This window comes from Nerophis lumbriciformis, linkage group LG01 (assembly GCF_033978685.3).
Source record: "Nerophis lumbriciformis linkage group LG01, RoL_Nlum_v2.1, whole genome shotgun sequence".
Classification (NCBI taxonomy): domain Eukaryota; kingdom Metazoa; phylum Chordata; class Actinopteri; order Syngnathiformes; family Syngnathidae; genus Nerophis; species Nerophis lumbriciformis.
In genome coordinates this window covers 9,642,501-9,656,866 of record NC_084548.2, presented here as the reverse complement: position 1 = coordinate 9,656,866, position 14,366 = coordinate 9,642,501, and the positions used below count along the sequence as shown (strand labels likewise).

Here is a 14,366-nt window from a genome sequence, read left to right as displayed (position 1 = left end):
TTCGCTGTACATCGCGAGCAATAGCGTCTGTGCTTCCACCGGGTTTGAAGGTTGCAGAAAGAGTGCATTTTTTCCTATAAGTTGTTTATATTCAGACAAGGCAAGTGCAAAATTAGCTTTTGTGGATGTGGCCATCTTGATTTCCGACATCGTAACTGGAACGCGGAAAACTCTGCTGTGACGTCATTCCTCGCTCCGACTTCCAACTTCCGTGGTAACTGGGATGCAGCATTAACTTGAGTGGCTCCAATTTCTTGACTTAAAGAGCGCACCTGTTTTAAAGCCGCACCCACCTAATTTTTGGACATGTTATTTTGTACATATATTGGGCACACATGTCTATTAGCTGCAGGGGTGCTCATTGAAACATGAAATATTTACACAGTCGCTTGTGTTCATTCACAAGTTTAACAAAAGACAGACACTCTTACAGCCTACTGGAGAGCGCTGCCTTCGTCGTCCTCTTCTTTCTGCGTGATTGGGCTACATTCTTCGGTGTTGGACTGCGGGTTGCATCGTCTGGCAGCGACTCTGCAAAACTTTCTTCACGAGGCGGTGTTTTCTACTTCCGTGCGCAGCGGTGCAGACTTTCGGAGCTCACTAGTTGTGGGTTTCTGTCCAGTGCGGCGGCTGTTTCCTTTTTCTATGATGGGGTTGATCGTTTTCGGCTGTTGGCCCTGGTCATTAACATTTTGTCGCGTTTTCTCCAAGTGCACAGTACGCTTGATTTCATGTCAACAATTTCATTGGTTTGATGTAATAAGCCTGAATTTATTGGTCGCATGTGAGGCTAATAGCGTGATATAAAGTGCGGGATTCAAAGTCTGGGGAAAAAGTAGGGGTTTATAGATCGGAAATTACGGTATTGCGATTGTCATATCCGGATTTGGGACAGCACTGTCAAAATGCGCAGTACACAGTGAGCCGTGCTGAAAAAAGTTTTTGATTAGGGACCCAGTCGTATAATCAGACAACAGGGTTTTCTAGGGTTATGTTATGCCACCCACCCTTTTGACGATATGGAAAAGCTGGAGGATATCCCAGTCGACTCAGGGTGGATTGACAACCTGTTTAAAAACATAGTATGCATGTGTTTGTACTCTGTGACAATCAAGGATATAGCTACCATCTTAATCTTTTAACCCTAGGGAATCTGAATAAATACATTATCACCAGACCTATGTAAGCGTCAATATATACCTTGATGTTGCAGAAAAAAGACCATATATTTTTTTAACCGATTTCCGAACTCTAAATGGGTGAATTTTGGCGAATTAAACGTCTTTCTAGTATTCGCTCTCGGAGCGATAACGTCACAACGTGACGTCACATCGGGAAACAATCCGCCATTATCTCAAACACCGAGTCAAATCAGCTCTGTTATTTTCCGTTTTTTCGACTGTTTTCCGTACCTTGGAGACATCATGCCTCGTCGGTGTGTTGTCGGAGGGTGTAACAACACGAACAGGGACGGATTCAAGTTGCACCAGTGGCCCAAAGATGCGAAAGTGGCAAGAAATTGGACGTTTGTTCCGCACACTTTACCGACGAAAGCTATGCTACGACAGAGATGGCAAGAATGTGTGGATATCCTGCGACACTCAAAGCAGATGCATTTCCAACGATAAAGTCAAAGAAATCTGCCGCCAGACCCCCATTGAATCTGCCGGAGTGTGTGAGCAATTCAGGGACAAAGGACCTCGGTAGCACGGCAAGCAATGGCGGCAGTTTGTTCCCACAGACGAGCGAGCTAAACCCCCTGGATGTCTTGGCTCACACCGTCCCTTATGCCACCGAAGATGATCAAGAGAAGAATATCGACCCTAGCTTCCCTGGCCTGCTGACATGAGGGTATGTCTACAGAATATATTAATTGATGAAAACTGGGCTGTCTGCACTCTCAAAGTGCATGTTGTTGCCAAATGTATTTCATATGCTGTAAACCTAGTTCATAGTTGTTAGTTTCCTTTAATGCCAAACAAACACATACCAATCGTTGGTTAGAAGGCGATCGCCGAATTCGTCCTCGCTTTCTCCCGTGTCGCTGGCTGTCGTGTCGTTTTCGTCGGTTTCGCTTGCATACGGTTCAAACCGATATGGCTCAATAGCTTCAGTTTCTTCTTCAATTTCGTTTTCGCTACCTGCCTCCACACTACAACCATCCGTTTCAATACATGCGTAATCTGTTGAATCGCTTAAACCGCTGAAATCCGAGTCTGAATCCGAGCTAATGTCGCTATAGCTTGCTGTTCTATGCGCCATGTTTGTTTGAGTTGGCTTCACTATGTGACGTCACAGGAAAATGGACGGGTGTTTATAACGATGGTTAAAATCAGGCACTTTGAAGCTTTTTTTAGGGATATTGCGGGATGGGTAAAATTTTGAAAAAAAATTCGAAAAATAAAATAAGCAACTGGGAACTGATTTTTAATGGTTTTAAACCTTCTGAAATTGTGATAATGTTCCCCTTTAAGTTTGATCATTTCCTCTTTTTCCACTACAGGACGTCATTACCTGCACCCATGTTTTCCAGAAGCAGTCTTAGTGTCTGGAGTATCCTTAAGAAATGCATCGGAATGGTAAGAGATGGTCTGATTTCTTAGCACAAATCCTTTGCTCTAAAATGATAGCAATAGGAAGAAAAATGTTGCTGTAAAACTCAATGGGCATTAAACTGGTGTACGACGTGATGACTTGCATCTGTGCGGGCTGCTGTTTTGCAACGTTGGACGGCACGCAGTCCTAAGGCTGTATCTAACTCATGTCTTGTACATTTTCTAGGAACTCTCCAAGATCACGATGCCTGTCGTCTTCAACGAGCCTCTCAGCTTCCTGCAGAGAATCACTGAATACATGGAGCACACTTACCTCATCAACAGAGCCTGCTTGCTGTCTGACTCCATAGAGCGCATGCAGGTATTTTAAGACGGTCACATTCCATAGAGCAATCCAAAGGAAATGTGGAACTATTGCACATTTCCCATTTGTTCATCTCAGTCAGTGGTAGGGTTGTACGGTATTTCGTTACTAATAAAGTACCGCTGTACTAATGTATCAAAAACGGTACTATATTGCTTCTGAAAATGTCCAGTTCCCCCCTTTTTTTTCCGGGCATGACAGCGCGCTGTCGTCACGTCATTGCTGGTTATACGAGCAGAGGAGCATGTTCGACAACACACATGCACAAAGTACAAACCCCGTTTCCATATGAGTTGGGAAATTGTGTTAGATGTAAATATAAACGGAATACAATGATTTGCAAATCCTTTTCAACCCATATTCAATTGAATATGCTACAAAGACAACATATTTGATGTTCAAACTGATAAACATTTTTTTTTTTGCAAATTTAGAATTTGATGCCAGCAACACTTGACAAAGAAGTTGGGAAAAGTGGCAATAAATACTGATAAAGTTGAGGAATGCTCATCAAACACTTATTTGGAACATCCCACAGGTGAACAGGCAATTTGGGAACAGGTGGGTGCCATGATTGGGTATAAAAGTAGATTCCATGAAATGCTCAGTCATTCAGAAACAAAGATGGGGCAAGAGTCACCACTTTGTCAACAAATGTGTGAGCAAATTGTTGAACAGTTTAAGAAAAACCTTTCTCAACCAGCTATTGCAAGGAATTTAGGGATTTCACCATCTACGGTCCGTAATATCATCAAAGGGTTCAGAGAATCTGGAGAAATCACTGCACGTACGCAGCTAAGCCCGTGACCTTCGATCCCTCAGGCTGTACTGCATCAACAAGCGACATCAGTGTGTAAAGGATATCACCACATGGGCTCAGGAACACTTCAGAAACCCACTGTCAGTAACTACAGTTGGTCGTTACATCTGTAAGTGCAAGTTAAAACTCTCCTATGCAAGGCGAAAACCGTTTATCAACAACACCCAGAAACGCCGTCAGCTTCCCTGGGCCTGAGCTCATCTAAGATGAACTGATACAAAGTGGAAAAGTGTTCTGTAGTCTGACGAGTCCACATTTCAAATTGTTTTTGGAAACTGTGGACGTTGTGTCCTCCGGACCAAAGAGGAAAAGAACCATCCGGATTGTTATAGGCGCAAAGTTGAAAAGCCAGCATGTGTGATGGTATGGGGTGTATTAGTGCCCAAGACATGGGTAACTTACACATCTGTGAAGGCGCCATTAATGCTGAAAGGTACATACAGGTTTTGGAGCAACATATGTTGCCATCCAAGCAACGTTACCATGAACGCCCCTGCTTATTTCAGCAAGACAATGCCAAGCCACGTGTTACATCAACGTGGCTTCATAGTAAAAGAGTGCGGGTACCAGACTGGCCTGCCTGTAGTCCAGACCTGTCTCCCATTGAAAATGTGTGGCACATTATGACGCCTAAAATACCACAACGGAGACCCCCGGACTGTTGAACAACTTAAGCTGTACATCAAGCAAGAATGGGAAATAATTCCACCTGAGAAGCTTAAAAAATGTTTCTCCTCAGTTCCCAAACGTTTACTGAGTGTTGTTAAAAGGAAAGGCCATGTAACACAGTGGTGAACATGCCCTTTCCCAACTACTTTGGCACGTGTTGCAGCCATGAAATTCTAAGTTAATTATTATATGCAAAAAAAATAATAAAGTTTATGAGTTCGAAAATCAAATATCTTGTCTTTGTAGTGCATTCAACTGAATATGGGTTGAAAATTATTTGCAAATCATTGTATTCCGTTTATATTTACATCTAACACAATTTCCCAACTCATATGGAAACGGGGTTTGTACTTACAAGTACACACAGTGTGTAGACAGAAAGGGGAGAACGGACGCATTTTGGCTTAAAAACTAACAATAAAGGTGAAGTTCTAACGCTGAAATTCTCTTAGGAAGAGGTGCTTTAAAACATGGCTAGATCGCTAGCGGCTAGCGTCCATCCGCAGTCATCAGTGTTTTAGCTATTTCTAAATCCCTAATCTTCGCCTCCATGGAAACAAATAAAGTAAGTTTCTTACAAGTATCATCCCTGCAGAACAAGGAATAGCTAAACATGCTTAACTACACACCATAGGATACAATAGCTCACCGCTAACAACAAGCTAGCGCTCCTTAATGTAAACAATTGCCATTTGTGGAGCTACACCTGACATCCACTGTGATGATTAGAGGTGGGAATCTTTAGCCACCTCATGATTCAATTACGATTATGGAGCTATGATTCGATTAAAAATCGATTATTGATGCATCTTTAATGGATGTATATTGATGCAGTTTTACATTTCTTTTTGTTTCACTAAATAAGTGTTTATCACTTGCAACTTATAAAAAACAGTTGACTTATATTCATTAAATTCATGGAAATGTGTGCAAAACTGGAATCAAGGTACCCTATAATAAAGGAGCTGGTTGGATCTCTCAGTGAGGTGGCTCACTGTAGTCAGCCAAATTTTACAACTCTCTGCGTTACTTTATTTACAATAAATAAATCAATTGACATTTACTAATCAATTTTATAATCGTCTGTGTCCGAATTGCGATGCATCTAAAAATCTATTATTTCCCCCACCTCTAGTAATGCTACCAAGTACAAGAGCATATCTAGTCCATACCACTATGTAGTGCTGGGCGATATGACGATACATATTGTGGGCACGATAGAAAAAATGTCTATCGTGCCATTTCTATTTTTATCGTTTCAAGCGATTTTATCCATAGGGCTTGTGCCATCAGATGATTAATAGTAACAACAACAACAATTGCACATCCAGTAAGTGTATTTGGTGTGAAACGGGAGAGAAAACAATATTTTCTTACAAAGAAAAGGATGCGTTGACATGTAGGCTCGCGTTTCTGTTTCGATTTTTGCGACATGACGCCGCTTTACGCCGTGCGCCTTGCTCTGGAAAGTAGCGATTTCCGTAGCTTAGCTATTTTTAGACCCATGTAGCGGTTAGCTAAGCTTCATGCTACAAAAGAAGCGAGAGGGAGAAGAGAAAGAGAAGTGGACTAGTGCAACTCCACGGGCAGGAGACAACATATACGTGAAAGATCAATGATTGGTTGGTTTATGTATAAGACAGACAGTATGAAAACAGCTAAGGTCATACCTTTATTTAAAACCGGAGATAAACATATATTTGGTAATTATAGACCAGTATCTCTCCTATCTCAATTTTCAAAAGTGCTTGAAAAACTGTTTGTTAATAAATTAGACTGCTTTATTGAAAAACATAAATTATAAGAACATCCATAATTGGTTGGTTTACTATGATGAGTCACGACTCACGATTGGTGAAGAGTAAGGCAAAACATTAGGGACAGGCCAATCAGAGGCAAGATAGGGCGGGTCATGGAACCAGGAAGTGAAAACACAACAGACCTCCCAAATGACGACTAGAGTCAGTGAAGAGAAAAGAGAATTTTCAAGCGAAATGTACGACAAATGGAGGAGAGTCATAGCCGCACAATGAAATAAAGTCACTTACTTGGCGATGACCACTTCTAGTAGGACCACAGAACCTTACGTGTGTGTCCATTACGTCGTCGACTGGGAATTAGAAAGTGCCTGCCTGCAAATGTATTATTTATCAGAGTTTGATACATGTTGTATTATTTGCACAGCTATGTTATTTATTTTATGTAGAAAAAATATTTTTCTATTTTATTTATGGTATGTAATTCTGTGCTACTTAAACAGTTTCTTTTCTGTGCTGTTAATACTAGGGATGTCCCGATCCGATATTTGGATCGGATCGGCCGCCGATATTTGCCAAAAAATGCGTATCGGCAAGGCATGGGAAAATGCCGATCCAGATCAAGTTTAAAAAAAACTGTGTCCGTGTTTTCCAACGCACCGATTTAAATAGTACATTCCACTTTTCTGCTGCGCCCCAATTTCCGTTCCGCATTTTCCAGCACACCTTCAACACATCCACACGTCTGTGGATTCCCACGCAGTTGCTTTTAGCTGCTGGCATTACACGACAGGCTCTTCTCACTCTTTCCTGTGTCTCCCTCTCACAGACAGCAGCGCACCTTCTTACACACGTCACATACTGTCACGTCATACATCACATACGTATACGTCCTCCCCGAGCAGAGAGGTAGCAGCATGGCTAACGTTAGCTGTGATGCTAGCGCAGCCGTGTGACCAACATTTCCTCTAAGGTGCGCGCCTGCGCAATTGCGCACTCGCACTGCTCAAGCGTCCTCTGCGCACGGCAAATCTATGCCACGCACAAAATCAAATACAAAAATAAGCGCATAACAATTTTCGACACGACACGGACACGACAGAGAAAACAGTTTTCGTCATCATTGTTCAAATATTGTAATGTCTGTCGAGACGCTTATCTCCATTCGGTGCCACACGTCCACACCATCATAATGCAGAGGCAAAAATTTCCACATCAACACCGTATGAAAACATTAGTGATTTTTTTAGTTGTGATTTCCTTCTCTGCATGAAAGTTTAAAAGTAGCATATATTAATGCAGTATGAAGAAGAATGTTTTAATGTAGACATGCAAGCCTTGAAAGAAAATTTTGAAAATCCAGACTACATTTCCTGCAAATGGGTGCATTTCTACCCTATATTTTAACTTTAGATTTATTCTCATATCAAACTCTTTTGGCTGTCTTTTTGACACTTACATCCGGCGCCCCCCTCCACACCCCGGATTATAAATAATGTAAATAATTCAATGTGATTATCTTGTGTGATGACTGTATTATGATGATAGTATATATCTGATAGTATATATCTGTATCATGAATCAATTTAAGTGGACCCCGACTTAAACAAGTTGAAAAACTTATTCGGTTGTTACCATTTAGTGGTCAATTGTACGGAATATGTACTTCACTGTGCAACCTACTAATAAAAGTCTCAATCAATCAATCAAAACACATAGAATCATCATACTGCTGTGATTATATGCATCAAGTGTTTATTCAAGGCTAAGGCAAAATATCGAGATATATATTGTGTATCGCAATATGGCCTTAAAATATCGCAATATTAAAAAAAGGCCATATCGCCCAGCCCTAGTTCAATGATGCCATTTCTGTTTGTCATGTATAATTTTGTCTATTTTGTGTTTATCCTTGAATAAACAGGTCAGTTTCTTGTTACCAACCATTGTGTATTATTCAAACTCGCCTAATTCAGCTGGCTAGTTGTTATCAAGAGTACTAAAACCCTTTTCAACATGATTCTGACAACTAAGTAGGCTAAATAACTTTAAACTTTAATACATGCTCGGATAGGCCAGTATCGGTCAGTATCGGTATCGGTCAGTATCGGTATCGGATCGGAAGTGCAAAAACAATATCGGTATCGGATCGGAAGTGCATAAACCTGAATCGGGACATCCCTAGTTAATACCCATCTTGACTAACTGGGCTAATAAAAGTGCCACTGACTGTTTACAGTACAGTTGTCATTCACTTCAATTTCACTGAATCTCGCTCAAAAATGAATATCTTTATATGTGTATTTTTACCCAAAAATATATCGAGATATATATCGAATATCGAGTTTAAGCAAAAATATATCGAGATATACTTTTTCGTCTATATCGCCCAGCCCTACCACTATGATTACATCGATATTTTCTATCGTCACAAAATGTTTTTTTCCTTTTTTTAAAATAATTATGTTATGTTAACTCAAGAAATATGTCCCTAGACACATGAGGACTTTAAATATGACAATTGTATGATCCTGTAACTACTTGGTATCGGATCGATCGGATTTGTGGTATCATCCAAAACTAATGTAAAGCATCCAAGCTACAGAAGAATAAGTGTTTATTTTATTTTCACAGAAGTGTAGTTGGAACATGTTAAAACAAATAACCAGATATTAACAGTAAATTAACAAGTAGATTAATAATCAATTTTCCATCACTTGTCCATCAAATTTGACAAAATAATAGAATGAAAAATTAAACAATATGTTACTGCATATGTCTGCAGCCAAATTAGGAGCCTTTGTTTGCTTACTTACTACTAAAAGACAAGTTTTTCGAAATGTTACTAGTGTACATTAAACATATCGTTAGATTTTTTGTTAAAATAAAGCCAATAATGCCATTTTTGTGGTCCCCTTTATTTAAAGTATCGAAATAAATTTTGGTACCTGTATTGGGACAACTATAATCAGTGGTTGCATGATAATACAGCAGCAGAATAACAACTAATGGCGCCTAATTCTGTTTCCTCAGGCAGTGGCTGCCTTTGCTGTGTCAGCTGTTGCGTCTCAGTGGGAGCGAACTGGAAAACCCTTCAACCCTCTACTGGGAGAGACTTATGAACTTAACAGGTACACACACACACACACAGACACACGCACAACCACACATGTATGTGTGTTTTTACCAGTATGTTTATCCTTCATGCGCCTCCCTGCCTCTCCAGAGAGGATCAAGGTTTCCGTCTGATAGCAGAGCAAGTATCCCATCATCCCCCAGTGAGTGCCTTCCATGCCGAGAGCCTGGCTGGAGACTTTGTCTTCCACGGATCCATCTACCCCAAACTCAAATTCTGGGGAAAGAGTGTTGAAGCAGAGCCTAAAGGGACCATCACACTAGAGATACTTAAGTGAGTAATTTCTTGTCCATTTTTAAGTGAGTAATTTCTTGTCCATTTTCCTCTTTAACACTCTTCCTTGGTTTCTTCTACCTTCTACTTTTAAAATGTTTTGCCTATTATTCACAATCTTTATGTAAGACAAACACACACGTTTTTCTTTTTTTATGCACTCAAACTCGTAAATAAACATTAGCAAAAGTCAGCTAACAATGGAACCAATGAGAGTCGCTTTATTCCGCTATAAAGCACTCTAAAAACCTCCAAAAACCTCCATCAACATTTTATATACACGCTGTAAGTATATATGTAATATAGTAACAGGCACATTCATAATAACATTTAATATTTACATATTTGTGTAATTTTGACCATACGGTGACTTTTAAATTTCACAGAAGCATTCCCTTAAAAACAACACTAGTACTCTTGACAGACTTTATGAGCGACAACTCGATTACTTTGGGATAGTGTTGTCCCAATAACAATATTTTGGTACAGGTACCAAACTTTATATTGACATTTTTCAAAACTTTTCAAAACAAAGGGGACCACAACATTTTTTATATTGGCTTAATTTAACAAAAAAATCGTATGATACATTAAACACATGTTTCCTTTTGCACTCAAAGAACAATTTACAAGTATATATTGCATATAGCCTGCCATAATGTAGGATTACAGTAGGTTTAATAGAAAGCTTTATTGACATTGTATTAAATGCTTTATGTTTATGGTTGCCACTCTTGGTCTGGCTTTAAGACAAATGCAATCATTAGTAAATACTAAAAAACAATACTATGGATAAAACTACACAGATAAGACATGTAGCAGGTAAAACACTCATTGTTAAAGATAAAACACAAATTATAGGAATTTTTTAATGAAATGTAGTCATTTTACTCTCATTAATTTACGCTACGTGGGCGGTTTTGACTGCACTAATTTTTGGCTACAAGCCAACCATCTGTGAGCGTCTACGTATCTGTATGTGCACAGCAGAGGAGATAGTTAACTATATTATTATCTCTGTCTTTTTAAACTCCTTGTCATCAATCAATCAAAGTTTATTTATATAGCCCTAAATCACGAGTGTCTCAAAGGGCTGCACAAGCCACAACGACATCCTCGGCTAGAATGCATAAAAAAAGAAAAACACGTGTTCTTGTCCAACATATAGATTGTGAATACAATTCCCAAAAATATGCTGTGCCCTTTTAATGTCTCTGTTACTTCTCTTCATGACCTAGGCACAATGAGACATACACTTGGAGTAACCCTCACTGCTGTGTGCACAACATCATCTTGGGCAAACTGTGGATAGAACAGTACGGCACAGTGGAAATAGTCAACCACAGGTAATCTCCACTCACCTTGCCGCTTTATTGCTGCACAGTGTTCTCGTAAAAAGCAGATACGCCTGTGCAGTTTGTAAGGAAGTTGTTGCAAAAACCAATCCAAAACTGAGCCGAGGTTGCTTCCTGGTTATAATAACTGTAACACGTGTCAGCTTTGTAATTAAAGAGACTAAATGGTGTACGGAGACACTTGCACTCCTGTGAAACATTTTTCTAAGAATTGAGTGCCTCCGTGATGAAAGGAACGGAGTCTTTCAAATATACCTTGTGTTCAAACATATCATACAAAAAGCTTCAATTTATGTCTTCCTAATCAAATATTTATAATTACTAGATTTGATTTACCATCCTTTATTCATACAGAAAGGCTTGGCAATGCTTGTGTGGTCATATTCACACACTTACAAAGAGCAACAGCTTTTCATTTAAGTAGCTTTGACACTACATTTTTACCTGGACTTAATAGGAATGTAGTGGTCTGTCTAAGAAGAATTGTGGGCATATGATTCTAATATTTGTATTGTTTGCACTAATGCAGTGATTTGGCTCTCCAAGTATCAGCATAATGAACAACATTACAATACAGTAGCGTAGTAGGCCTATTATTCATTAAAAACAAGGCAGAGGTTTTATTTAACAAGTATATTTAATATTTTTGGCCACTGTAACATTACACACTGTTTGAACAGTAACAATGTGTTTAAATATAGGCAGAGGTGGGTAGAGTAGCCAGAAATTGTACTCAAGTAAGAGTACTGTTACTTTAGAGATTTATTACTCAAGTAAAAGTAAGGAGTAGTCACCCAAATATTTACTTGAGTAAAAGTAAAAAGTATGTTGCGAAAAAACTACTCAAGTACTGAGTAACTGATGAGTAACCTGTTCGTTTCATGATGACGGCAACAAATAATGCACAAAAACATAAAAATAGCAATGAGCAAATTCAGAGCCAGGAATATCTCTTAAGCAACTAAAACTTAGACTTAGACTTCCTTTTTATTGTCATTCAAATTTGAACTTTACAGTACAGATAAGAACAAAATTTGGTTGCATTAGCTCATGGTAGTGCAGGATAAAAAAGCAATAAGGTGCAGATATAAATAAATAAATAGGTAGCTGTACAGATAAATATATTGCACTTTTTCATATGCATCCGCGTTTATGGATGTATGTTATATTGTCTTTTTTATTCCAGCGAGTTAATCCATTTTGGGGGGAGTTGAGGGCATAATTATGATGCGTTCAAGAGCAAACAATAATATATATTAAATAATGATACATTAACATAAAAAAATTAAGGCAAATTGAGCCACAATAACTTAACTGCACCATAGGATTACAAAGGAAAATAAAAAGTTAGCCTTTATGCAAACCATAAACTGATAGGTGTGGGCTGCACCTGAGAACACACTTATTGGTGTTTCTATGCATGCATGCGTGTGTGTGTGTGTGCGCGACTGTGCGCGTGCGCGTGCGCGTGTGTGTGTGTGTGTGTGTGTGTGTGTGTGTGTGTGTGTGTGTGTGTGTGTCTATGAGGCTGCAGTGCGTTAATAAATGTCCCCAAACGATGTACATTTGACAGTGATTCATAGCACGGAAGCTAACATCAGCTTACGGTGACAGCCAAAATATCTACTAACGTTACTTACCGCGATGTGCTTTGTTGAGTTCATGTAAGCTTAAACTTGTTAATCATGTGACCGCCTGGCTCTGTTTGATTGGTAAAACGGAGTGAAACGTCACCAGTGACCGCATGTGATTGGTGAAACGCAGGCATGCGATAGATCCTACTTTGAAGGTCTGTCTGACAAACAAAGCGTGCATTAACAGATCGATAAAAATCAGTAGCGAGTAGCGAGCTGAATGTAGATAAATGGAGCGGAGTAAAAGTAGCGTTTCTTCTCTATAAATATACTCAAGTAAAAGTATTTTGCATTAAAACTACTCTTAGAAGTACAATTTATCCCAAAAGTTGCTCAAATAGATGTAACGGAGTAAATGTAGCGCGTTACTACCCACCTCTGAATATAGGGAAATAAAGCACTGTACTTTATTCAAGGTATTCTTTGGCGTACCACTAGATGGAGCCCGCGTACCACTAATGTATTACATCAGGGGTGTCCAAACTTTCTGAATTGGGGGCTGCATTGGGTTTTTGGCCGGGGGCCGAAAGCCCGACTGCATGTATATACGATTAATAATTAATATTATTGAATGTTAAGAGTATGTGAAAGTTCGACTCCTACTTTACTTCCGTGACGACCACCTTAAAATTTTGTAATCAATCAGAAATATCAAGCAGCTAAAATGCGCCAAACATGGATAAGTGTGGAGAGAGTGCTTGCATTTTTCCCATCTAGCAGTGCAGAGTATTTAAATGGGTGTACTTTTGAATTACGTGTTGTGACTGGACATTTTTTTACAATCCAGAAAGTTCAATGAGCAGGTTGTGTTTTGTGTGACCATGTGTGTTGACTTTTTGAGTTAGTTTATTTGTGCCACGATTGGGAAAGGTTGTTTGGATTGGGTCATATATAAAAATGCTGTGCTATGTACACCACAAAGTGCATCTCATGGTCTTTAATCTGAAATACTCACCATGTCTACAAGATGGTGGCAAATTCTCAGCAATCACACTGTCAGATATTTGAAATTAAATCTGAGGCTCCGCGGGTCAAAATGAACATGCTAGCAGGGTGCACTTGGCCCACGGGCCGTAGTTTTGCATTACATAACCAACCCACCAACTTGGTCAATTATTTTTCATACGGTATGCATTTTGACTTGGACTGCACAATAAACCTATGAGGAATATGACATCACACCACTAAATCTGATAATAGTAAAACGTGCTCTAAATTTTTTATTTTTTTGTTGTTTTTTTTCATTTATTTAATTGGGACAGTGCACATTAATAAACACTGGAATAAACTAAGCCGGACTTATCATAAATGCTCATTTTCGGCCGTAGTCCCAAGGCAGGTTTCTTAAATAACACAGTGAGACACATAAGACTTTAAAACCACGATGACAGAAATAAGAACCAAATAGGTAAGACTTCATAAAACAGACAAGACAAGCAGTTGCAATACACAAGTACAAGACAATAGACCAGGACAGACAATTCACTCACAGCTTCAAATACGCTGGCCAGAAGCCCACTGGAACGGGCTGGAGTCTGGAAACAGTGTTTAATGGTTTAATGGGTGCATGTCTGATTTATTTTTAGCCAGTGTTTAATTTTTTTTTTTTTTTTTGAAAAGTGGATAGTTATCACAGTCTCTAATGTGTATCGGCAACTTATTCCAGGATTGGATAATAACTGATCAAGTTTAAAGGCAAAATTACCCCTATTGGGCTGTAGGTGGGTTAGAGTGAGGAAATCAAGCGCTCCCTTTGTCCTAGTGCGTGCTGAAAGCCTGTCATAAACTTTCCCTGAGCGCACC

General features: G+C 39.3%; 1 protein-coding gene across 2 annotated transcripts in view; it reads left to right on the top strand.

Moving 5' to 3' along the window:
• LOC133615801 (oxysterol-binding protein-related protein 2-like) overlaps positions 1-14,366 on the top strand; it is a 58,514-nt gene that overhangs the window by 32,121 nt on the left and 12,027 nt on the right. For both annotated transcript variants that reach the window (XM_061974609.1, XM_061974601.1), the window contains exons 4-8: positions 2,504-2,579; positions 2,782-2,916; positions 9,199-9,296; positions 9,392-9,574; positions 10,813-10,920. In XM_061974609.1, coding sequence (XP_061830593.1) covers positions 2,504-2,579; positions 2,782-2,916; positions 9,199-9,296; positions 9,392-9,574; positions 10,813-10,920 — 600 coding nt within the window. The remainder of the gene's footprint in view (positions 1-2,503; positions 2,580-2,781; positions 2,917-9,198; positions 9,297-9,391; positions 9,575-10,812; positions 10,921-14,366) is intronic.